At 37.7% G+C, this 26,195-nt stretch overlaps 1 protein-coding gene across 7 annotated transcripts in view; it reads left to right on the forward strand.

Annotated features, from left to right (window-relative positions):
* The window catches only part of DOP1A (DOP1 leucine zipper like protein A), a 111,210-nt gene extending 85,446 nt beyond the window's left edge, over window positions 1–25,764 (forward strand). For 4 of the 7 annotated variants that reach the window (XM_042939240.1, XM_042939245.1, XM_042939242.1 and 1 more), the window contains 16 exons: window positions 4,768–4,950; window positions 6,559–6,614; window positions 7,751–7,855; window positions 11,999–12,065; window positions 12,235–12,379; window positions 12,556–12,635; window positions 13,704–13,813; window positions 14,069–14,218; window positions 14,358–14,419; window positions 16,004–16,156; window positions 17,259–17,395; window positions 18,287–18,342; window positions 19,201–19,365; window positions 22,036–22,165; window positions 23,128–23,187; window positions 25,170–25,764. In XM_042939240.1, the coding sequence (XP_042795174.1) occupies window positions 4,768–4,950; window positions 6,559–6,614; window positions 7,751–7,855; window positions 11,999–12,065; window positions 12,235–12,379; window positions 12,556–12,635; window positions 13,704–13,813; window positions 14,069–14,218; window positions 14,358–14,419; window positions 16,004–16,156; window positions 17,259–17,395; window positions 18,287–18,342; window positions 19,201–19,365; window positions 22,036–22,165; window positions 23,128–23,187; window positions 25,170–25,475 (1,965 nt within the window). In that variant the 3' untranslated portion in view covers window positions 25,476–25,764. The remainder of the gene's footprint in view (window positions 1–4,767; window positions 4,951–6,558; window positions 6,615–7,750; window positions 7,856–11,998; window positions 12,066–12,234; window positions 12,380–12,555; window positions 12,636–13,703; window positions 13,814–14,068; window positions 14,219–14,357; window positions 14,420–16,003; window positions 16,157–17,258; window positions 17,396–18,286; window positions 18,343–19,200; window positions 19,366–22,035; window positions 22,166–23,127; window positions 23,188–25,169) is intronic. The other 3 variants (XM_042939241.1, XM_042939243.1, XM_042939244.1) reach the window with 3 other exon arrangements.
* The last annotated feature ends 431 nt before the right edge of the window (window positions 25,765–26,195 follow it).

Here is a 26,195-nt window from a genome sequence, read left to right on the forward strand (position 1 = left end):
TGAAAATTTATATAAGGAACAACTAGACCACTTCTAGATCCCTTTTCCCCAACCCAAGCCACCACCCACTCTCTTACCCTACCCAAGCAAGAGACTGGAGCCAAGTTTGCTGTGTGAAGACTTTGGTCAAGAAAGGCTCTGAACCTGAGAGCACAAGATTCACAGGGATAGACATTAGACTTCATGATGAAAACAGGGGCATTTGCAACAAGTTTACATACTGAAAAATGGGCATCAGCCTCACCCCAGTGAGGTGGCAGGAAGCAGTACTGCCCTTAGGTAGGAATTTTGAGAATTCACCTCTAGGAAAATGACCTGACCAAGAAAAAAAGACCTATAGTTGCTGAAGTTTTTGAGTCTACTAACAAAACACCAGGCTCAGGCTGCACATTAATTTTGTATCCTGCGACTTTGCTGAATTCATGTATCAGTTCTAGCAGACTTTTGGTGGAGTCTGTCGGGTTTTCTATGTATAATACCATGTCATCTGCAAAAAGTGAAAGCTTGACTCCGTCTTTGCCAATTTTGATGCCTTTGATTTCCTTTTATTGTCTGATCGAAATCAGTTGCATTCTTATACACTAATAGTGAAGCAAAAGAAAGACAAAGAAACTGATCCCATTCACAATTGCACCAAGAATCATAAAATACCTAGGAATAAACCTAACCAAAGATGTAAAAGATCTGTATGCTGAAAGCTATAGAAAGCTTATGAAGGAAATTGAAGAAGATACTAAGAAATGGAAAAACATTCCATGCTCATGGATTGGAAGAATAAATATTGTTAAAATGTCAACACTACCCAAAGCAATGTACACATTCAACGCAATCCCAATCAAAATTGCACCAGCATTCTTCTCGAAGCTAGAACAAACAATCCTAAAATTTGTATGGAACCGCAAAAGACCCCAAATAGCCAAAGTAATTTTGAAGAAGAAGACCAAAGCAGGAGGCATCACAATCCCAGACTTTAGCCTCTACTACAAAGCTGTAATCATCAAGACAGTGTGGTATTGGCACAAAAACAGACACATAGACCAATGGAATAGAATAGACACTCCAGAATTGGATCCACAAAAGTATGGCAAACTAATCTTTGACAAAGTGGGAAAGAATATCCAATGGAAAAAAGACAGTCTCTTTAACAAATGGTTCTGGGAGAACTGGACAGCAACATGCAGAAGAATGAAACTAGACCACTTTCTTACACCATTCACAAAAATAAACTCAAAATGTATGAAGGACCCAAATGTGAGACAGGAAACCATCAAAACCCTAGAGGAGAAAGCAGGAAAAAACCTCTGTGACCTCAGCCACAGCAATTTCTTATTTGACACATCCCCAAAGGCAAGGGAATTAAAAGCAAAAATGAACTATTGGGACCTCATGAAGATAAAAAGCTTCTGCACTGCAAAGGAAACCATCAACAAAACTAAAAGGCAACCAATGGAATGGGAAAAGATATTTGCAATTGACATATCAGACAAAGGGCTAATATCCAAAATCTATAAAGAACTCACCAAACTCCACACCCGAAAAACAAATAATCCAGTGAAGAAATGAATAGACACTTCTCTAAAGAAGACATCCAGATGGCTAACAGGCACATGAAAAGATGCTCAATGTCACTCCTCATCAGGGAAATATAAATCAAAACCACACTGAGATATCACCTTATGCCAGTCAGAGTGGTTAAAATGAACAAATCAGGAGACTATAGATGCTGGAGAGGATGTGGAGAAACGGGAACCCTCTTGCACTGTTGGTGGGAATGCAAACTGGTGCAGCCACTCTGGAAAACTGTGGAGGTTCCTCCAAAAATTAAAAATAGATCTACCCTATGACCCAGCAATAGCACTGCTAAGAATTTACCCCAGGGATACAGGAGTGCTCATGCATAGGGGCACTTGTACCCCAATGTTAATAGCAGCACTTTCAATAATAGCCAAATTATGGGAAGAGCCTAAATGTCCATCAACTGATCAATGGATAAAGAAGTTGTGGTTTATATATACAATGGAATACTACTTGGCAATGAGAAAAAATGAATTCTGGCCATGTGTAGCAATGTGGATGGAACTGGAGAGTGTTATGCTAAGTGAAATAAGTCATACAGAGAAAGACAGATACCATATGTTTTCACTCTTATGTGGATCGTGAGAAACTTAACAGAAGACTATGGGGGGAGGGGAGGGCAAAAAAAAGAGAGGGATGGAGCCAAACCATAAGAGACTCTTAAAAACTGAGAATAAACTGAGGGTTGATGGGGGGGGTGGGTGATGGGTATTGAGGAGGGCACATTTTGGGATGACTGCTGGGTGTTGTATGGAAACCAATTTGACAATAAATTTTATATTAAAAAATAAAAATGAATAACAAAGCAAAAAACAAAAACACTAGGCTGTAGTCACCACACAGGGAAGCCTCCCTACCCATCAGTCTTGCACATAAATGCTTGAATTCCCATCACTTTTTAATTCCTTTTTCAAAGGCAATAATAGTGTAGTTGTTAACAGCACAGACTTTGAAACCAGATCCATGCAGTTCAAATCCTTACTTTAATCCCTAACTATATGACCCTGGAGAAGAAGTATACTACTTCATGAGGTTGTGAGAATTGGAAGAATATTTATGTGGCACTTAGAGCAATGCCTGGCACTTAATAAGCACTCGGTAAATATTAGCTTTATTACTATTCCTCACATTTAAATATGAATAAAGAGCCAAGGATTACTGGTCACATAAAGAAAGTCTCTAATATGATAGACAATGAGAAAAACAACTAGATAAAGTCAAAAGAAACAATGCAAGTTACAGAATAACATTCAAGTAATAACAACAGTGCCTTTCTAAGAGGGGAAGCTATGTTACATCCATGAAATAAGATTATAAGAAAGAGATTTGCAAAAATTAAAATTGTTCATGAATATAAAACTTTTTTAAAAATTTTTTAATGTTGGGGCTCCTGGGTGGCTTAGTTGGTTGAGCGTCCGACTTCGACTCAGGTCAAGACCTCACAGCTCGTGAGTTTGAGCCCCGCGTCGGGCTCTTGTGCTGACAGCTCGGAGCCTGGGTCCTGCTTCGGATTCTGTCTCCCTCTCTTTCCACCCCTAACCTACTCGCATTCTGTCTCTGTCTCTCTCTTTTGAGAAAGAGACAGAGTGTGAGCTCTGTCAGCACAGAGCCCAATGTGAGGCTCAAAACCCACAAGCTGTGAGATCATGACCTGAGCCAAAGTCAGACGCTTAACTGACTGAGCCACCCAGGCGCCCCATCATGAATATAAAACAAAGCAGATAAATACTAGAAATAAAATATAAATTTAGAGATAGGGAAGTAGGGTAAAGGAGATCACAAAATTAGGAGAATGATACTGGAGGCTCAATATCTTTTTGCAGAAACAAAGAACAAAAAAATGACGGGGAAAAATTTAACGAAATAGTAAAAGGAAATTTTCCAGAAATGAAAGAAATGAGTTTGCACAGACATTGTGAAAAAAAGAGATTTACTCAAAGATCAGCATGTAATGTCAGAACATTGGAGATAAAAGATCTGAAAATCTTCTTCGGAGAAAATACTGTTCCTATTCAGTGGAAAAATGATAAAACTTGTTAAGAGCAGCACTGGAAATTATGGGAAAATCAGTTTCAAGTTATAACGCTAAACCCAAACTGTTACTCAAAGCGTTTTGAACCATGCAATATCTATTTTTTTAAAAAAGTCATTACCATCAGTTCCCCCTCTCTCAGCACCTGGAAGATCCTCTCCATTAGAGGAGGAATAAACCAAGAAATAGGGGGATCCAAGCAATAGGGGTTCTGACACAGAAGGCTGACGGTCACAGAAAAGTTATCAAGATGTTACTATGCAAACCTACAGAGTACCAACCCAGAAAGAGAGCAGAAAGACCTCAAGTAGATATCTCAAGGGAAAAAAAAAAAAAGGGGGGGCTACCTGGGTGGCTCGGTCAGTTAAGTGTCCGACTCTTGATTTCAGCTCAGCTCGTGATCTCACGGTTACTGAAGTCAAGCCCTACATGAGGCTCTGTGCTGACAGCACGGATGTTGCTTGGGATTCTTTCTCTCCCTTTCTCTCTGCCTCTCCCTGGTTTGTACGGGTGCACGCTTTCTATCTCTCCCTCTTGAAATAAACTTTAAAAAAAAAAAAAAAAAAGGAAAAGGAAGAGGTAGAAGATTAATAATTACCTAATGTATTTTAATATGTAATGAGAGATTTACAGTTGTTGGAGCATTTGAGGATGAATTTGTGATCAAGATGGAGAAAACCAAACAAAAATAGAGCAGTTTATTAGCTCTAGGAAAAACAAAAAGTGAAAGAAATGTAAGGGCAGTATAATACATAGTACAACCATAAATAGTCATATGAATATTGGATATTTATTTAAATAAAATTACAACATAACTATGTTGGGAGGATAGGGAGAAAAATGTAAGGGAGCTAAGTTTTTGTCTTCTGAGGTAGGAAGTCAGTAGGAAATCGGAAAAAAAAAAAAAAAGACACAAAACAGTTAAAAATAGCCGTGTGTATTACTCAAAAAGAAAAGAGCTAAGAGTTGAGCATGGTTGATCTAGGGTGTGAAATATAGGATAGGACATAGCTTACTGTCCTATTTGATTTTTTGAAATGATGTATACATTGTATTGATAAAAAGTACATATATTTTACCTAATCAAAAGACCTGTAAAGTCCTTTATATTAAAAAGAGTCCATGAAATATTCTCTTAATTCTGTGATTTCTCTTAAAAGGCCTGTGTGCCCACGTACGTGCATAACCGCAGTGATGTGTTTATCCAGGTCATCCCTGCAGCCAGTGAAGAGCAGCTCTTACTAGTAGAACTGGTTCGCTCCATCAGTGTCATGAGAGCAGAAACCGTTATGCAGACCGTGAAAGAAGTTTTAAAGCAGCCCCCAGCCATAGCCAAGGACAAGGTAAGAAGAGCTTTTCTGAGCTGTTTACAATTCTATTTCAGAAATAATGCTGGAGATAAGATATTTTTTGTTCAGTGACGTCCTTTTAATGCTTACAGATTGCAGAGAGGAATGCATGTTGCCCTCACACTCCTGTAATAGAAACATGTATCAACTTCTGCAGTGACTGCTATTGTGATCATTCCTGTAGCTGGTGAAGAGCCCTTAATGGCTTAGATCTCTTATATGAACCTTCTAAGGCAGTTACAGAGTTTATGACCAAAATCTTAGGGGGTGGGGGGGAGGTTCTGGTCATTTAAAGGGAGAGCATGTAAACCAGTGCTCAAGGTCTGCTTACCTCAACTGTTGCTTTTTTTTTTTTTTTTAGCTTCTTTATTCCTTTCTCTTTGGACAAATGTCTAGCATTTTGCTGTAACGTTAGCTCTACTCCATGTCATTTATTGACAAAACTGTGCTTTGCAGGAGCTACAGAAAATGAGTAACATAGTCTGTGCTCACAGTTTATTGTCTCTAATTAGGCAGATACAAAGTCTGCAAATTAGTAAAATTATGGACTTCTCTACTTCTGCTCTTTGTTCTAGCAATATTGAGAGGTCATATTTGCTAAGAAAATATTTACCACCTGCAAATGTTGGACTTTAAGCCAAGCCAAATAAACCTAATCATATCCTTCACAGAATTATCACACATATCTGCTTTATTAAATATAAATGTTAATTTTTTTTGTTTTATCTTTTTTGTTGAATTGCCCGTGGGAAGAGGATACTTCTGTGTGCAGAATAGCTGGTATCCATATTAACTTTTAATAATTTGCTTACTGTTGTAACATCACCTCTGGAGCATTCGCCATAGGATTTTAAATTTGCACGTCCAAGCTCAGTTCAGCATCGTATTTTGAGCATCTGCTTGTGTCAGACATTGGACTAAGCATGAAAGACCCTGGAAGCAAATAATAGCAGCTTCCACCACCCTCCAGTGGCTGCCTCTTGCTCTCGATCTGGGTTCTGAATCCGTTAGGCACTTGATTTTTGTGTGATAAAGGGGAACCTTCAAGGGGATAGTTGGTACTGCAAAGGAACAAACTGATAAATGTCAGTGGACATCAGTATCATTTTCTTGCCTATTACTAATTTCTGTTACTCTAGGCACTGTCCTTTAACTTCATGTTAGGGGTTAGTCTCAGATTTGAACTAACTACACTAATTTAACAGAAACTTGTAGTAAAATAGATTTAAATTCAAATTTCATGAAAATCTTCAACCTAATTCTGATAGCACCAACCAAGTGTAAGGTGATTAAAATAAAACATATTGATGCTTATAGAGTAAATGGATCATTTGAAAGTAATGGCTGGAGTATCAACTTTTGATGTGTACAGGGGGTGGCGATTGAGACTCTTTATTTCTTCTATCCATTTTCAACTTTTTAAATAGCTCTTAGGTTAAGTTTGTTTCTACTAAATGAAAGACTTGAGTGGCATTTTTAATGGCAAACTAGTGTTTCTGTTTTCTTTCAATGTTTTGACAGTAAAGTACAGAGTAGCTGCAATAATGAAAAAGCAAAGGCAGCATTTTTCTTCACTGTAAAATTGGTTTCTTTTGTTTATAGAAGCACCTTTCTTTGGAAGTCTGCATGCTTCAGTTTTTCTATGCTTATATTCAAAGGTAAGATAACTGATGTAGATCTCTCCTTACTACGTTAACAATGTATAAAAGTTTGGAATATAGGAGAAAGGCAGCTGAGTTCGTTCAAGAAATTGCTAATTTTTCCTTTTGTGGATATATGTATATAAGTCAGTGGGTATGTTAATGACCCACAGCCATGTAGGTCCTGCAAACCTAAAGACCTGCGGGTATTGAAGACATGGTATTGAAACAATGAATTGTAAGAAAATCATTTAAATATAAAAGAGAAATTACAACTCTTGAAGCTATGCTTGTCGCCACTGAGTCCATTATTATTTTGATATAGGTGAATATGTGGTAATCTAATCTGATTCTTTTTTTTTTTAATATTAGGAATGATGAAAAGAAAATATCTTCCCATTCTAGTATTCCAGTTTTGTGTTTAGCTGACCCCTAAACAGAAGTCAGTTGATTTCAATTTTGATAAACTTATGGGACAACCTGAATCTTAATGCCCTCCTGTAGAGGGCAAATGCATTTTAATTACCAAACTGGCATCAGTTTATGATCTATGACTAACATTTATAAAGTCAGGTTATCTAGTATATTTAAACTGATTGTGATTTAGAGCAAAGAGTACCTATAGTTTGAACTTAGATACATATAGGTGTTAGGGTTAAGGCCAGACTGAAACAAAGATAATCTGAATATCTTTAGAGGTGAGAGACTGATGTTCAGGATAGATTGGTAACTCTCCCTTAGATGAACTAAAGACTCCTAGGTGAAGGAAAAAGAACTAAAATAAGAGATAAGTGGAGAGAATAGGGCCAAGAGCAGGTGACTATGATGTCAGTAATCCAACTGAGACTTAATCCAGTTGTATTTTACTTTTGAGAGTCCGTGTGATTAAAAACTGGGATTTCTATAGCACAATTAAAATTTCTATACTAATTAAGCTACACTGGATATTTTAAATATGTTGGTTTTCTTTTTATATAACAATAGTAGAAAATAAAGAGCTTTTAAGAATTTTGTCCTATCATAGTCTATAAAAATTTAGGGAATGTTTCAGAGAAACTAGTAGGAAAATGTGGTAAAGGCTGTGGGAAAATATAAAGAAAATAAAAGTTAACTGTGGCTCTCTCTATATATACAAAACTGTATTTATCTTGCAGAATTCCAGTGCCCAATTTAGTGGATAGCTGGGCATCATTGTTGATACTTCTGAAAGACTCCATACAACTGAGTCTTCCAGCCCCAGGGCAGTTTCTTATACTTGGGTAAGCAATTTCACTTAAAAATATTATTTTGAAAAAAATAATGTTCATTGTCCTAATTGCTGAATAGCAGATGTTTTGAGTGAGCACATGTTCTCTCTGTCTTCTCTTGGAATTTTCAAGATATAGAACTAGATGTGTGATTTGAGGCCTGTAAAAAAAGGGTGTAGGGAGAAAACTGTGTGTTTATGTGTATACAAAATGTAAATGCACTAACAAACCTTACTATAGTAGTTTCTTCAAGGATGAGTAGGATGCCTGATGGGGAACTTCATACAGGAGTCATTTGCCTTCAGGACCCTGAACATGAACAGTCTTGGAAAGTCATTTTCTCTGTTTTGGAGTTTCCTTATCTATGTTGCTAATTTAGTGGATTATTTGATAAATTCCAGTCACTCTTACTTAACTGCAAGCACCATGATGTCATGGACAGTGTCGGTTTTTTCGCTTACCATTGTTCATAATATGTCTCCAGTAAATACTGGTCAGTGAATGGAGTTGGCAGGAGCAGCAAGCCTTTGTGGAGACAGGAATGGGAGGGGCATGTTGGGGCACGGTGCGTTGTCTGGTTTGGTTCTTAGAGTAGAGCACTGGCAACAGAATGGTGGGGAGATGGAAAGGGAGATGGGAGCTGGATAGGGAAGGATTCACATTTTAGCTTAAGAAATTTGGTCTTGGGGGGGGCCACCTGGGTGGCTCAAGTCGGTCAACCATCCGACTTCAGATCAGGTCACGATCTCATGGTTCGTGGGTCAAGCTCTGTGTTGGGCTCTGTGTTGGCACAGCCCAGAGCCTGGAGTCTGCTTTGGATTCTGTGTCTCCTCCTCTCTCTGCCCCTCCCTTGCTCGCACTCTCTCTGTCTCTCTCTGTCTCTCTCAAATAAACATTAAAAAAAAAGAGAAATTTGGTCTTGGGCAGGGGTGAGAGTGAATGGCAGGTCTTGAGGAGGGACGTGAGTGGCAGGTTAGTAGTAGAATGGATTAGAGGGTAAGGAGGCTAGGCCAGGAATGCTGTTTCAAGTAGGAGGTAGGGACTATGAACTACTAAGGATGGAATTGCAGGACCAAGACAAAGAATAAAGGAAAAGGGACTAGCAAAGGAGATAGAAAGGGAAATAGAAGAAAATTAGAAGAAAACCGGCTATATTCCGTGTTCTAGAAGCAAACGTAAGTTAAGAGGGCACAAGGAACTCTTCCAAAGAGATGAAGGAAGATGGGGAATAAGAGCCTGTATTGATGATTTGGAGAGGACTGGTGATTTAAGAGAGAGGAGTTTGGTGAGGTAGTGAGCACAGACGTTAACAGCCAAGGGTTAGAGTGAGAAAGTATGAAGTATTCTTTGAAGATGTTTGATCATGAAAAGAAAATGATAGTATAAAGTAGCAGGAGGAAATGTGATTTGGAAGTCATCATTAGTAGTAAAGATCTGGGGCGCCTGGCTGGCTCAGTCGGTGGAGTGTGCGACTCTTGATCTTGGGGTTGTGAGTTGGAGCCCCACATTGGGTGTAGAGATTACTTAAAAAATAAAATCTTTTTAAAAAAAGATAGCAAAGAAGATCTGAGGATGTTGAATAGTTAAAAGCAAAGACTTTGTAGTCTGCCAGCGTTCAGATCCAGCTGCTTTACTTCTTAAGCCGCGTGGCCTTGGGCAGGTTATTTAACCTCTCCATCTGTGAGATGATATTATCATCCCCATCAGGGATGATAATAATGCCAACTCACAAAGTTGTTATGATAATTAAGTTAGTTAATATTTGTTACATTCTTAGAACAGTGCCTGGCCAATCATAGGTGTTATGTAAGTGGAGAGTGATAGAAAATTCTAGAGAGAAGAGGGCTCACTGATAGCATCACATTCCAGAGACAGCTGGGAAGAGGTGGAGAAAAGGAAATGAACAGGTATTAGAGTGAGAAAGAAGGATACATTTTCCTCTAAGATGTTGCTACTCAAAGGTTGATCTTCAACCAGCAGCATTGGAATCACCAGGGAGCTTATTAAAAATGTAGAATCTAAGGTTCCACCCAGAACACCCCAATTAGAATCTGCTTTTTTAGCAAGATTCCCAAGTGATTTGAGTGAGTACACACTGAAGTTTGAAAAGGACTGCTTAAGATATAAGGAGAAGAAGGAAAAAACAGAGTAAGCTTTTCCCCAATTTTTTTACATTGCATCAGGCAGTCCAATGATATCGTTAATAGCCAGCGACAGTCAACATGTTCTCGTACTGAATGGACATAAATTCAACCAAGTGCAAAGAATTTTGAGCTTTTAGCCATCTTCTGTAGTTCTGAAGGGGATTTTATATGTGTAAATGTGTGAATCTGTATACACAGACTTCGCTTTTGCCCTCCGTGTCCTTATGGAAACTAGCAATTCTGTTTTGGCATCTAGTGGTCTAGAAGAGTTTCAAGTGAAGAAGAGAGAAGGTGAGAATTCTTCAGTGAGATGGCCTCAAGTTTTCTGGTAAATGTGGGAATGTAGTCTTCTGCCAGGAGGTGGAGGAACCGTGATGGAGAGCTGGTCAGCCTAAGGTAGTTGAGTAACATGGAGGGCCCAGCCCAGCCAAAGTGAGTCACAGACCCTGCTCAAGAATTTCAGGGATTATGATGATCCCCAGACCCTCATACTATCTATTTTGAAAGTTATCTAAATCAAAAAGCCGAAGGAGTTTTAGACAATGGAGATGTAATGAAAAGAGCAGTGGGCTCAACGTCTGCCCTTCCTGGATCAAAGGTTAATATAACTAGTGTGTATGAGTTTTAGTGATGAGAAAGAAATGTAAATACTAGAAATCAAACTACATACTCATGAAGATTTCTGATTCTTCTTATTTCTAGTTCCAGCCCTCATCTCTGTGATCTTGGGTACCTCAGTAAACCTCTCCAAGGCTGTTTTCCCATCTGTCAAGCAAAGATAGTGGTGCCTGGCCTACCTACCTGAGTTGTCTTAAGGCTCAAAGAGGAAATATATGTACAGTTCTTTGAGTTATCAGCAAATAACCCTGCTGCCTAATTTCATCAAAAATTAAAGCTATTTATTGTGACTTGTAGCTTCCCTACAGGATTTTACTGTTTCTTCACCTGCCTTTTCTTCCTTTCTCATTTCTCAGAAAATGAAGATCCTACCTCCTTCTCCGGGGTGTATACTCTGATTATTTAAGCAAAAAAGTTGGACACTGTCAGTTAGACTAGACACTTAATTCCCTTTTTAAATTTGATTGTGTGTTTGTTTAATACCAACCATTCCACTGATCCTCTAAAAATTCCTAATTACAAAATAGAAATTAAGATGAAGATTGCTTTTCAGTATCATTTCACATTTAGTTTGGAAATGATCATGCATATAATTTATCTTAACCAAGTCAGAGTAAATATTGAGTGGAAGTTTAGCAAATAAAAAAAGTTGATTTTTTTTTTCATTTATAAAGTATTTTTAATCTATTATATATAGACACACAGGATAAGAAACCATTTCTGTATTACAATTTAAGATTGGTGGGGTTTGAGTTTTGGGGGTTTTTTTTGTTTAATATATAAAATGTAAACAGGAAAATATACAAATAATTAGTATACAACTCCACAAGTTATTACAGAGTGAACATATCAATTATATAATCACAAGACTAAATTAAGAAATAAAACGCCATATGTCTCTTCAGGTCCCCTCCCAATTACTGTCCTTTCCCTCTCCCCAAAGATAACCATTATTTGGACTTCTAATACCACAGATAAATTTTGCCCTTTTTTAAAAACTGTATGTAAATATTTTATTCTGTGTCTGCTTCTTTCACACAACATATGTGTATAAGATTCCTCCATGTAATTTCATGTAGCTGTAATTTATTGAGTTCCATTGCTGTTCCATATTTCATTGTAAGAATATGCTACGATTTCTTCTCTTGCTGGACTTTTGGGTTCTTTCCACTTTGGTGCTTTTACAAATAATGTTGTTATGAACATCTTTGTACATGTGTTTTCCTGCATATGTTTATTCCTTTTAAAGTCATAGGATATTCATATATACATTCATGAAACACATAAAATAGAAGTTGAGGCTACAGAGCCACTTGGTCACTGTGAGAAATCAGATTGCATCATTTCCTTTACACTGATGTTTCCTGTTCGTTTTTCTCTTCTGCCCTTTTAGGGTTCTGAATGAGTTCATTATGAAAAACCCTACTTTGGAAAATAAGAAAGACCAAAGAGACCTTCAGGTAAGGCATTCTGAATTGAGAGCTGTTGCCAAAACTCTGCATCTCTCACTGCCTTTAACTTTAAAAGGATAAGGTCAGGTAAGATCCATCTACGAAGTTGCACAAGCACGCGTATTTGGGTATGTGTATACGCACATATATGTAGAGTGGTTTTTCTTTGTTTCTTTAGGATGTGACTCATAAAATAGTGGATGCAATTGGTGCCATTGCTGGTTCTTCTTTAGAACAGACAACATGGCTGCGACGAAATCTTGAAGTTAAGCCTTCTCCCAAAATAATGGTGGATGGGACCAATTTGGAATCTGATGTTGAAGGTATTGATCTCAAAGATTGAGGTTTATGTTTATAGGCACCTGTTTACTAAGAAATCATTGCAACTAGCACTGTAAGCACTAGAAAATCATCCTTTTCCTCATGTTAGCAGGTAGCTTTCTTTAGTGGGAAAAGACCTAACTGTATCTTTACTTTACCTGTCTTTTCTCTTATTTAGATATGTTATCACCTGCAATGGAAACCTCAAACATAACTCCTTCTGTATATAGTGTCCATGCACTGACATTACTTTCTGAGGTAAATATCAAGTTTTTTCACATGAACTTTCAAGTAAACAATGTCAAAATTCAAGATTAGCAAGTAATCCTTACAGAGGAGTTTTTAATTTGAAAAACCATTTTGCACTTCTAGAGATCACTATAATAAATAAAGTTGTGACTTTGTATTTGGACCAGTTTGTTAAATATTAGTGATAACTTTAGATATTGTTTCCTTCCCCGGGCACTATTTTTTTAAGCATGATTTTTAAAAAGAAAAGTGCTTTTGTATGACAGTATAATCAGAAGGTGGTATAATGATGCTTGCCATGATGAAATATTTTACCAAAGATTTTTAGATTCATCCTCTGACATGCTCTTTTTTTATACCCTGCTATATAGCCTTGTAGGTCATTTTTATTTCCCTTTTCAGATGTGGATACCATGCCTCCCAAAGATTAGAACAATATGACTAAGGCTAAATAGCTGTTAATTGATAGAGCTGGGACTTAAACAGTTGAGTTTATTTCTAAGCTCTCTTTTAACTGAATCGGAGAAAGAGAATAGAGTGTCTAGTCTTTGATTCACTCTTTAGTCACTGTCACATTAGAAGGTTCTTGACCTCTCTTAGAACCTTCTATAAGAAGGTTCTGTACTTCCCTCTCACAGTTGAAAATAGCAAAATTTGCTCGTACTTATATCCTATATTTGTAATGGACAGAAAAATTTTTAAAAGTTGCAGAAACCATTCATTTAAAATGGATTAGTGAGGGGGTGCCTGGGTGGCTCAGTCGGTTGAGAAGATCTGACTTTCGCCTTAGGTCATGATTTCACGATGAGTGATTTTGAGCCCTGCATCAGGCTCTCTGCTGTAGAGGCTGCTTCATATGCTCTGTCACCTCTGTCTCTCTGCACATCCCCCACTCATGCTTTCTCTCTCTCTCTCAAAACTAAATAAACATTAAAGTTTTTTAAATGACTTAGATCTGATTTCAGATTTTTCAAATTTTAAAGTATTCTAGGTATTCTTACAGACTGAAACCCATGTCTGAATGCTGTCACTTTCAGCTGTTAGATTATACTCCATTTCACTTCTTATGTTTTTTAGGTTTTGGCTCATCTTTTGGATATGGTTTTCTATAGTGATGAGAAGGAACGGGTTATTCCTTTACTTGTAAATATTATGCATTATGTTGTACCCTACCTCCGAAATCACAGGTACTGTCATTAAAGTAGATTTCGTAATTCAAAGCCTGTTAGAAACAAATTGTGTTCCTTTAATGCCATTTTTGGAATTACCACAAAATGGCATTATTTTTGCCTTGAATTGTAATGATTAAAGAAAACACATTATTTCTGTTATGGTGCCTTCTGTTTCATATTGTTTTAGGGGAATGTGAGTACTTATGAATAACATGGTGGTTCAAGTTATAACGCATAGGTTAAAGTGGTTCTGGTCCTCCTTCCTCCTAGTGCACATAATGCTCCTAGTTATCGAGCCTGCGTCCAGCTGCTTAGTAGTCTTAGTGGGTATCAGTACACACGGAGAGCTTGGAAAAAAGAAGCCTTTGACCTCTTTATGGATCCCAGTTTCTTTCAGATGGATGCCTCTTGTGTTAATCAGTAAGTCGTCTTGCTTTTATTCAGTGTGATGATGCATCTCGCTGAAATCAACCACTGTCCTGCAAAGTAGAACACTGTTTTTTTTCCCGGTAACAACAGGAAAATCCTAATTACATATCATAATCCTTGTTTCTTTCAGTTGGAGAGCAATAATGGACAATCTGATGACACATGATAAAACAACATTTAGAGACTTGATGAGTGAGTATTATGGGATGAAACCTAAGTGATGTATGTCCTTATCAGGACCCATTCTTATTGTTTGCCTTGTCCTTCTCTAGAAACTTCAGAATTAGCTCTTTGTCAAGTTGTACGTATATCCTATAGGGATGGAATGTTAAAGTTTAAAGAGGACAGCATGGTGATAAATAATAAGTAGAGCTATTTGGCCATGTCTAATTTGTCTCTAAATTTTTTGCACAGCACACAGCATGGAACCTGGCACATAGTAAGCACTCAATAAGTAATTATTAAATGAATGAAAGGCTGGCAATTGGATTCAACCTATCAGACATGTCACTCTAAATCCGGGGGCTCTGTTTATCTCTTTTGAAGGAAGAAAGAGAAGGACCAAGAAGATTAGAATCACTCTCCACTCTGTTTCTACTGTCTTGATTGGTTTTATATATTAGGATTCCTGTAGTATTTCATCTGAAAACGTGTTTTCTTGTGTTTTTTTTTTAAATTATATTTAAGTAATCTCTACACCCAACGTGGAGCTTGCACTCACAACCCTGAGATCAAGAGTCGTATGCTCTTCCAACTGAGCCAGCCAGATGCCCCAGTTTTGTTTTGTTTTTTAAGTTTAAATTCCTAAACTAATGACCTTAAATAGCAGTAAAGCTGGATGAGTCTGTATGATTTTGTGTAAGCACAAGCTGTTGTTTCCCTGTCTGTAAAAGGGGCAGCATATTGTCTCTCCTCTGATCATCACAGGGTTGTTTTAAGGTAATGAATTTTGACAAATTCACCTGTTCAACAAATATTTATTATAAGACAAACATGGGGCAGGCCATTATGTTAACCTTAACCAAATAAATAAGATTATTTCAGGGAGTAGGGGTGCCTGGGCGGCTCAGTCGGTTAAGCATCCAACTCTTGATTTTGGCTCTGGTCATGATCTCACAGTTCATGAATTTGAGCCCCACCTTGGAGTGTGCTTGAGATTCTCTGTCTCCTCCTTTCTCTCTCAAAATAAATAAATGAACTTAAAAAAAAAAATTACTTCAGGGAATAAGAAGTTGTGAAGAAGGTAGGGTGATACGATAGATTTTAAGTAACACCTGAAGAGCTCACAGTTGGAACTAAAGAAGCCAACCTTGGGAAGGTCTAGGGACAAAGTGTTCCACGCATAGGGAACAAAAATTACAAAGATCTTCTGTGGGGAACAGCAAGAACACAGTGTGGCTACAGAAGAGTGAGCTGGAAGTGAGTGACAAGACTTAAGAATGGAGAGCTAGGTGGGCCAGGCCAGAAATTATTTTTAAAGCAATGAGGAATTAGGCAGATGGCATGGAATATTAAAGGGTATTATAAAATGGCATTGTTGGTGTTCTCGATTTTCTAAATTTTCCTCTCTTTCCACATTCACAATTCCTATCCTTTGGTCTTCTGGCTTGTACACGCTGGGTCTGTTTGCCAGCCCTTCTACCCCAGAGAGGAGCCATGAATCCTCTACCCTAAGCTCCTCCCACTCTTGGAAGCCATAAGGTGTCTAGCCATTTTTACAAACAAATAATAGAATAATCTTTTTTCAAATGACCGCACGTACATTCTTTTTTTCAGCTCGTGTAGCTGTGGCTCAGAGCAGTTCACTTAATCTCTTTGCAAACCGTGATGTGGAGCTAGAGCAAAGAGCCATGCTTCTCAAAAGATTAGCATTTGCTATTTTTAGCAGTGAAATTGACCAGTACCAGAAATATCTTCCAGATATACAAGGTAAATCACGTAAAACTGTTTTCTCTGTCTTCCAAACTGTGTTCTTTATTGTTGTTGTTCTTTAGTAAATACTTTTCCTTAAACTGTTAAGTTGGGGTAAAATATACCAAGTGTAAGTAGATGGGAGAACACTGTAGAATTAGAAGTTTGTTCTGACACAAAAATTACCATCATCGGCATGTAAAAAGAAATCAAACAGTGAGTTTGTAGGACTTGCCTAAATATGGTCTCTATTTTATTGTTTGGTTCTAGTTTCCTAAGAATTCATGTTTAAGGTTGAGGCATATGACTATTTTGCTGCAGGCAGGTTAGTGTTTTTTTGTTTTTTTTTTTTTACTGTGGATAAGGGGTTCTATAGTTTCAAGGAGGACTAAAATATAGGCAGAGCCAGGAATTGGGGGCTAGAAGTAACATTTGGAGATCTGTAGTGGGGGGAGGGGGGGAGTTGTGTAAGGTTTTTGATAACCTTTACCAAATGGGTTTAGTGGCCCTGTGTGTCCTGAAGGGTACCAGTGCACTCATCATCGCTCTGCCACCAGATAGCTTCCCCGTCCTGGGGCAGAATTGTTCATACTGAGTCATTGTGCTGATGCAGCCACCAGCTTCAACTGCCTGGCGACTGGGCTGGGAATGACAGTTGTCATCTCTTTAGTGAGATCATTTCTCTAGGAAGAGAAGTGACTCCTTTCCTTAGCCTTTATACCTAATGTCAGATATACAACATACACACTATTTGTCTTGTGATTTTTTTTTTTTTTTTTTAAGTTGACCAGATCACTGCTACTCAAAGTGTGGTCCATGGACTAGTACCAGTCTATTATCCCATCCGTGATAAGTACAGAAATTTAGAGTAAGCATTTTAAACTTTTATAGCAATTTGACAGAATCTGTCACATCTAACAATAAGAAAATGGCATTTGTATTTTATATCTTCTTTAGATTTTTTTTCTAGCAATTCATTTTTATTATATTTTATGGGGAATTTTTTTTTTCATTAGTCCACCAGAAAGTTTGAGAAGTAGTAGGCTAGCTTATATGGAAAAGTTCACATGAAGATGATTTTAATTATTAACCTACTGAAAATACACTGCATTTCTTTCAGAGAGATTGGTTGAGAGTCTCCGTTTGCCCCAGGTGCCAACTCTTCACTCTCAAGTGTTCCTGTTTTTCAGAGTATTACTTTTAAGAATGTCTCCACAACATCTTACCTCACTCTGGCCTACCATGATTACAGAACTTGTGAGTTAATTCTAATCATCAGGTCATAAATCTAAACTGTAAAACAATGGGATTAGCATCAGCATGCTTACTGGATATAAACTAATCTTGGAAGAGAACTGAACTCTAGTTAAACTTGTTACTGATAGTTTTTACAGTTGAAAAGGGTAAAACAAGTCAGAGTCCATCTCCATATAGCTTAAGCTTCCAAATATGTTAACATTCCCAATATTAGCTCCTTGTGAATCATTACTTAATCTGATCTGGTTTCATTTATTCTCTTGTACACCAAATGGGTAACTCTATCATGGCTTCCAGGCCTGGTTCCAGCCTATAGCAGAACCTCTGGGGTGCTGAGAGCTGGTTTAGTTGGATTCCAGTGGACTGACATAAGGCATGTCCTCACTCTTGAAGTGTAGCACTTACCCTAGTTAAGCTTCCTTGAGAGAGACTTTCACAAAGATTTTGTTATCTCCCAAACAGTAAAACCTTCCTCAATCCCACTATACCAATCCGTTCTCTCCAGATCTTACCATCTTCCTCATCTAAATCATGTGGGGACCTGGGGATAAAGGAACATGAGTAAAGGAAGAGAAGTGAATCTGTAACTCTGAAAACCCAAGCATTTATAATCTCACAAAGAAATTGGCTTTAATATTTTTTTTTAATAACTGTATCTCTTCCATCCTTGACAAATAAAAAAAGGTATGGCTTCATCCCAGCTGTGTCAAGTTATTAGGAAGGCTGTGTGCTTGATTTGCAGTTTAACTTCCACAAACTCAGTATAATTTAATTTGATTGTATCCTAAAATTTATTTTTGGATTAATGAAAACAGAGTCTAAAGATAGATTGAAAGAAAAGTTAAATATTAAGTTTAAATAAACATTTAACATGACTTTCACGGTCTTCAGGTACAGGTATTTTTACTGATGGAGCAGGAACTCACCGCTGATGAAGATATTTCACGGTAATATGTAATATATTTCCATATTTTCTTGTCAGTGTCCATTATCCTAAAATCATCCAGAATGTTACTTTACAACTAGGAGAGTATATAGTTTTATATGAATACTTTATATATTAGTCTGTTACTACATAATCAATTATATTTGGAAATAATATAGCTTCATTTATTCCTTAATCATAGTAGACTAAACTGTCAACACCCAGGGCCTTTGTCCTCTAGACAAATTTAGTTTGAAGCAATATGTCTTAGTTACATGAGCCATGTTGGTTTTGGTAGGTCAGATCTTATCCGTGAAACATGCAGCAAAACCTTTCATGGCAGGTAAGCTGTAACTAAGGTATCCATGTGTCCCAATCTTCCAGAATGATCTCAATGTACTGTAAGTGTATTCTTTTTAGTAAAGGCAGTTTATTAATATGACTATAATTTTTTATGTAGGAATTTTTGTACCATTTTGTGTAAATTGAAAAGTTTCCTGTAACACCATGTGTCTTGGATATATATTATTCTTCAATGCCAGGTTTATTTAAAAGGTTCCCCTGTCCTAATAACTTTATTTTTATAGAAAGACACCCCCACCCGCAATTTTCACAGAATATCAAGTAGTAGGGAGGTCTCTGGGTTTCACAGCTAGTATTTTTACATTTCTTGAGTGTAACACAAGTTTCTGTGCAATTTTTACATTCTCAAAATTTAAAGAGTAAAAGTGAACTTTTTATTTGAAGACAGCGAAATTAATTTAGTTGTGACCTTGCTCAGCAGTTACTGGTAAACTTAGCAGAAGGAAAATACTAGCTGGCACCTTGGGAATTATTAGGAAATGGGTTCAGCTGCTGACACACTGTCTCCTGCTTACAGGACTTCAGGCCCCTCTGTGGCTGGTCTGGAGACAACCTACACAGGAGGTAACGGCTTTTCTACTTCATATAACAGCCAGCGATGGTTAAACCTCTATTTATCTGCTTGCAAATTTTTGGATTTGGCTCTGGCGTTGCCCTCCGAAAATCTTCCTCAGTTTCAGATGTAAGTATAAAAGCAAAGATATTAAATGGATATTTTTGAAAGTATGTTTGCTTTGGTCAGTGACCTCTAAGACTAACTTAAATTTTTTTTTTGTGTAAGTGAAATGTTCTTAATTTTTACTAACGTGGTGGGGGGCTCAACACAGTTATTGGAAGTAAGTGGTTGCTGTGGATAAATTAGAGCATTTAGTTTAATAAGTTGAATACCTACCATATGTGAGACAGTGGGATACACGGCTCACTAGCTTCCAGTTCATTGTACAGTTGAACACATGATGGGTGTTCTGTTAGCTGACACGCAGGAACTGTTGAGGTCACAGAACAAAGACCCCCACCTAGCTTTAAGCCATGAGAGCAGATTTATATTGAGGTGGTGAGTGGGGAGGCACATGCGGAGTCTGGGAGGTTAGAATGGACCTGGCTTGTCTGAAATGCTGAGATCGATATTGCCGGAGCAGAATATTGTGAGAAGAGGCTGGAAAGGGGCTGAATTATGTAAGGCCTTATAAACTGTATTAGATAATTTGGACTTTCACCTAGGGACACTGAATCATACTAAGGAATGCAGTGATGTTATCAGGCTTGCATTTTAGAAACTACCTTGGCTGCAGTTTGGACAGAAGACTAGAGATGGGCAAGACTGGAATCAAAGTTTTTATTTCAGATGATAGGGAACTGAGAACAGAGGGGAATAGGGAGAAACTGAATAGAAATAAATTCTCATAAGTGCCTTTGTTCAAAAATACTGATTTATGGTTTTTCATATTTAAATTTTTAAATAGGCAAACTATGTAAGATTAATCAAACATAGCTAACTTAAGAATTTATCCATATGATCAAATATGTATTTATATATAACGTATTATATTATTCTTCTGGAATGGAGTATTAATAAGCTAAAGAGTAAGACATCAGAATCTGTTTTCTATATTGGACATGCTTAAATTCCCCAAAATTGCTGTTTCACAAGTTTACTTTTAGTTAAATTTAACGGTAAGAACTAGAAATTCTTTTTAGATTAAGTCCAGTTCCTTTTTTTTCTCCATTTGGAAACCATATACACCTACTTCTTGATAAAGAAGAAATTCAGGAAGGAATCCCATGCAGAACTGTAGCAAAGTGGCCAGAATTAATTGGGATGCTTATCATCAAAAAAGTGATAGAAGCTAGTCTCCAGTGCTCTAGGAAGAACCATTAAGTAGTATGTTCATCGTATTGACTTGTTAGCTTCCATGATCAGAACCAAAATTAGTTCATCCTGTTAGGACAGAGTTACTAAAAAAAAGGATGGAAAAGGCTGTAGAACTATAATTTTTAAAAAACTACTATTTTTAAAAAAATCTATGAAGTAGTAGATGATGACCTGGAGAATTTAATCTTGAAAGATTAGTATCTTTCTAAACATGATATATATTTCAGAAGTTAAAGATCTTTGATAATTTAACCACAAAAAAATGTTGAGTCTCTGTGTGACAAAAAAAAATACCATGAAGTGGAAAAAGTAGAAGGTTGGGGAAAGATATTTACGGTGTTTATGACAAAAGTCTAACTTGCTTAATATGTACAAATCAGTAACCCAGCAGGAAAATGGGTCAGTGAGAGAATAAAGAGTTCACAGAAAAGGGCCTATAAATGGTGGAAAAGCCATTACTCCTAAGAGAACTTCCAATTATAAATAGTGATCATAATGGTAACGATCTAAAAGTGTATTTCTTTTTAACCTTAACAGAAGCATTCTTACTCCAGTTGGAGGTGTACATTGATATCGTCTAGTTGTTCTCCAGAGTTGTAGTTACCAAAACTCAAAATACACATTCTCTTTAAGCCAATAATTCTGCTATTACAAGTTTTTATCCTACCACTGTACAGTCAGATACGCAAAAAGTCAGTACTGTAAGTGTATCCATCGAGGTGCTACTTGTAATAACGAGACGATCTAGGAGGCTGGTTAAGTCAGTACATTCCAACACTGGAGTACTGTGTAGCTATTAAAGAGAGTGGGGTTTTACATGTTATCTAAATCAGCACAATTAAATCTAATTAAATCATCACAAGCAGCAGTCGTGGTTTTTTAAGTTTACTGAAGAGGAGGTTGGCTCTGTGCTTGTGTGCTCTATTCATGAATTCTGGATGCCAACACAAGAAACTGGCTATGTTGATGGACCCTGTGGTGGGAGGGAGACACTACCGTTCTCTGGTATGTCCTTTTATACTGTTCAAAATTTTCCCATAGTCAGATACTAATTTTATTTATTAAAGACAAAAATACAAGGGTCATGAGAAAGAAGTCCTACTTCATGTTTTATTTCATTTCTTTGCCCCCTGTGTGGAGGGCATCTGGCCAAGTATACGGTGGGGATTTTGCCAATTAACAAATGAGGACGGAATCATTTAAGTTACTGGCTTTGTGCTCATGAAGAACAATGATGAGACTTTCCATATGTATTTACTCTTTACAACTCTAGGAGATGGTTAATAGTATCTTTATTTGCTGGTGAAGAAAAGGGTCAGGTTGAGAGTCCTGTCCTAGGTGACGGGGCTGCACCTGGCACAGCTGGCACTGGAATCTGTAGAGGCAGTGGGTCACGTTCTTTCCACTACATTTAACATGGCCTTGTCTCAAATGGCACATCTTGTCTTACCAGTGTCGATATCATTCTTCTGTACATAGGTACCGATGGGCCTTTATCCCAGAAGCCTCCGATGATTCGGGTTTGGAAGTCCGAAGGCAGGGCATACATCAACGAGAATTTAAACCTTATGTAGTTCGACTAGCAAAACTTCTTCGGAAAAGGGCAAAGGTACCACATTCTTCTTTTTAAGTGTAAGAAGACAGAATTGGTAAAATGTATTTATATCATGGATTATGTATTTTGTATCTTTCGGTATGCCTCAGGCTAATTAGAGATCTTCACCCAAGAAAATAATAATGAGTTTGGCATGCTCACCAGTGAGCCTTTATTTCAAATCTTTTGTCTTTTTTGCATTAAAGCTTTTTCAGGGGCAACTGGCTGGTTCAGTCAGTGGAGCATCTGACTCTTGATCTCAGGGTTGTTGAGTTCAAGCCCCATGTCGAATGTAGAGATTACTTACAAAAAAATAAAGCATCACAAAATTAAAAAAAACAATTTTTGTTACAAAATGTACAGTGTGGGGATGACCCAGGTATTTTGGAGTCTTAATTTGCAGTATGTGCTTTGAGTGCTCAGAAATTTTCCAGTCTTTTGGGGTCCCCTAATCAGGCAGCAGCCCCTAAACTAAACCACACTGCACAAACTATAGAAATGGAATAGAGAAGGAGTTTAGCTTCAAGGTTAATTACTTTTTTTTCTGGCCATAGAGAACTGGAGGATTAAAGAGGAGGTTGTGCTTGAAGGATCTGAGGAACTTGATTTAAAATCAAGTCTTTAAGGAAGTAAAAGGGCAGACATGAAAGTTGGGTCCAGAGTTTAGGTACTTTTCCCTTTAATATCATAGGGGTTTGAAAAACTAATCATGACAACAAACCCAGAAGCTGTGTGATGATTATGACCCCAGGCACATGCACTTTCTGTCATCCCTGCATCTCATTAGTAATGACAATTTTTGTAAGACTCCTCTCTGTATCTATGGGATAAACAAGACAGCCTTTTGCCTAAAATGTGTCCCATAGAATAAGATAACAATTTTGATTAGCATTTTCCACACTTTAAACAAGGTCTTCATGGCCAAACATACTTTTCATTGGAACAAAGGCTATGAGTTCTCCTCTTTCCTTCCACAGGACAAGGAGGAGGACTTTAAGACAGTGATTTTGGAGGGATTGGAGATGGCCAAGCATCAGGTGAGGGTGGCTTTTTGATGCTTGTGATGTGGCAGCAAAAGTTGCCACATCTGGACCAAATATTGAGACACAAACCCAGGTGTGGATTTCAACAAGTACAAGAGAGGTAAACAGGAAGGAAGTCTGTCTTCAAGTGTAGACTGGTGAAGTTAAAGGAGAAATCGTTTTTATGGGAACATGTCTGGCTTTTATTTTTGAGGAGGTGGTATAGTTGTGATGAAGAGGAGCAGAACACCAAAACAGGTGCGCTCTTTATTGGTCACAAGCTTAGTAAAAGCCCCTCTCTTAAAGGTACCTCTTGGGGGCACCTGGGAGGCTCAGCTGACTTCAGCTCATGTCATGACCTCACGGTTCATGGGTTCGAGCCCTGCATCGGGCTCTGTGCAGACACACTCAATGTCTGGAGCCTGCTTCTGATTCTGTGTCATCTTCTCTCTCTGCCCTCCCCTGCTCATGCTCTCTCTCAAAAATAAAACATTTTAAAAATTAAAAAAATGTACATCTTGGCAGGAATATAAACAAAAGGTTACCTTAGTTCTCTCTCAAAGATATTATGCATTTTCCTTCAGGGTAAATTCATCTCTGCTTATCCTTTAATCACTATTGAATTGCAGCTTGATTCAGGGGACTAATAGGTGATGTGGTCAGCCACTTAACAGCAGCCAGTGATGTGAAAGTCAGTCTCCCAGGATGGTCATTAAAACCAGCATTCAAGTTAAATGGAAGGAAGAGGTTTTCTATATCCTATAGTTTAGCTTTGAGGTTAATTACTTTTTTCTTTTTTTCTGGCCACAGAGAACTGGAGGATTTGTTTGCTCCTTTTTAATTTAAATCTATTTTCCATTCTTGGGATTTCATTTTTAAATAAGCAGACAAACCTTGTAATCGCATATGAGAAAATAAGCTGTATTTTGCATCTGCTATCTCCTCTAGGAAACTAGTGATATTAAATATTAGGTAAACAATGAAAGTTTCTCAGCAACAGGCAAACTCCTCAGTATGACAGTTCTGCTTTCTAAGTCCCACCTGCTGATTTTTCCCCCATTTTCTATCCAATTCACGTCTGTTTTCATTCTAAGTGTGTTTTTATATCTGTGATTCCCCCCAAACTCAAAACATCTCCAGTTCTCTCCTAACTTTTCCTAGACAGACTGACATCGACAACTTCATATAATCCAGCTGGCTTCCTAAACTAGTCTCTTGGTTAGTTTTAATGAATGATTTTAACTGCATTTATATTTAGTTGACAGTTTTCACCTGCACTCTCATTTGACTTCTTTGCCAGAAGACAGATTATATTTCCCCATCTTTTTAAATGAGGAATTTTCTGTATCCTGCCCAAGGATGTCCCACACTAAATTGCAAAGCCCAGACACTAACCCAGTTATTTTGACTCTAGGTGCAGCTCTCCTCCCCATGTTGTTTACACAACACAAAAACAGATGGCAGTGTCTCTCCTGAGTGCTCTTTTCCTTTCTCTCGTACAGAAAATAATTACTCCCTCCAAACCATGCTACCATCTTGTGGTAATAAGTTTAAGCCATTTGGCTGAAAAGGAATTAACTGATTACTAATGGTGAAACGTAGAAGACTTTTTTGTCTCTTCCTAACCCTCTTCTGCAGTCACTTTATGATTTATTTAGTCCTTGGTTACATTAGTGGGAATCCAGAAATCTGGGAGCTTTTTGAGTATATGCAAAGCACAACATAAATTTTTAATATTTGACTCTATCTAAAACCGACTCTGCTAACCTTACCTGTGCACTCCAGTTGGAAAATATTACTACAGTGTTGGACACCTCTATCTGTACTTAATAACTGGCACTAAAATGCTTCAGTCAGAAGCACGATTTTAATCAAGTCTGGAATGGAGCCTTGATGTCATCATTTGTATTTGTTAACTGTTGCTGATGTTTACACCCTTTTAAATGTTCTCAGGTACTGTATCTCTGTTAATAACAATTCCCTTTGTGTTTCTACAGAAAAACCCAGAGGAAGACAACTCAGGGAGAACGTTGGGTTGGGAGCCGGGGCACTTGCTGCTTACCATCTGCACCGTGCGCAGTATTGAGCAGCTGCTGCCATTCTTCAACGTACTCAGCCAAGTCTTCAACAGCAAAGTCACCAGCCGATGTGTAGGACACTCAGGGAGCCCCATCCTCTACTCAAACACCTTCCCGAATAAGGACATGAAACTGGAAAACCACAAACCCTTTTCCAGCAAAGCCAGGCAAAAAATAGAAGAGATGGTAGAAAAAGATTTTCTGGAAGGGGTCATAAAAACTTGAAGCACCACAAGTGGTTCCATTTAGTTAAATGTAATTATTTAAGACAAACATTGCTCTGAGTTGTATAGGTTTTTTTCTTTTTTGTATGTAACAAAACACATTTCAGGTTGTATTTAATTTAAATATTTGTAAATAAGAGCAAATGTCTGAATGTGGCCTGAATCAAGTTTAAATATTGTTGGCTCATATTGATTATGGTGCCTAAGAGAGATCTATATATACATATATAGTCCATTGTTTTATTGTCCTGAGTTGTCTTAAACCTGCAAAATACACACTGCACATTTTTTGCTGTTGGTTTCAGGCTTTGTTTAATTTAGACTCGTTGGGATCTTCTTTCCATTATTAACCACATTCCAGTATCAGAATGGTGGCGCTTCTCTGGCAGAGGCTTGGTGTCAAGTGTGACAGTTAGTGTTCTCCCACATACCTGCACTAAGAGGAATAAAGAGTAACTGAAGCCTGGGCTATGCATCCTCCTAAATGTAGCACGAGCATCTCAACCTGAGTACAGAGTAGAGATGCACAACCTCCATGTCACACTCTGAGCTCCTGGTGATGTTACGTGACGAGGTAAGTCACTGAAGAATCATTCTAAATTCTGCTGTGGAAAAATTGGTTGTGTCAAGTCTTCTCCCCCCTCCCCCTCCGTATCAACAATGGTGAATCCTGCAAAATAACGATCACGGTTAGGTAACGGCAATGGAAAAGACATTCCAA

The sequence above is a fragment of the Panthera leo genome, chromosome B2 (genome assembly GCF_018350215.1).
Source record: "Panthera leo isolate Ple1 chromosome B2, P.leo_Ple1_pat1.1, whole genome shotgun sequence".
In the NCBI taxonomy this organism is placed as follows: Eukaryota; Metazoa; Chordata; class Mammalia; order Carnivora; family Felidae; genus Panthera; species Panthera leo.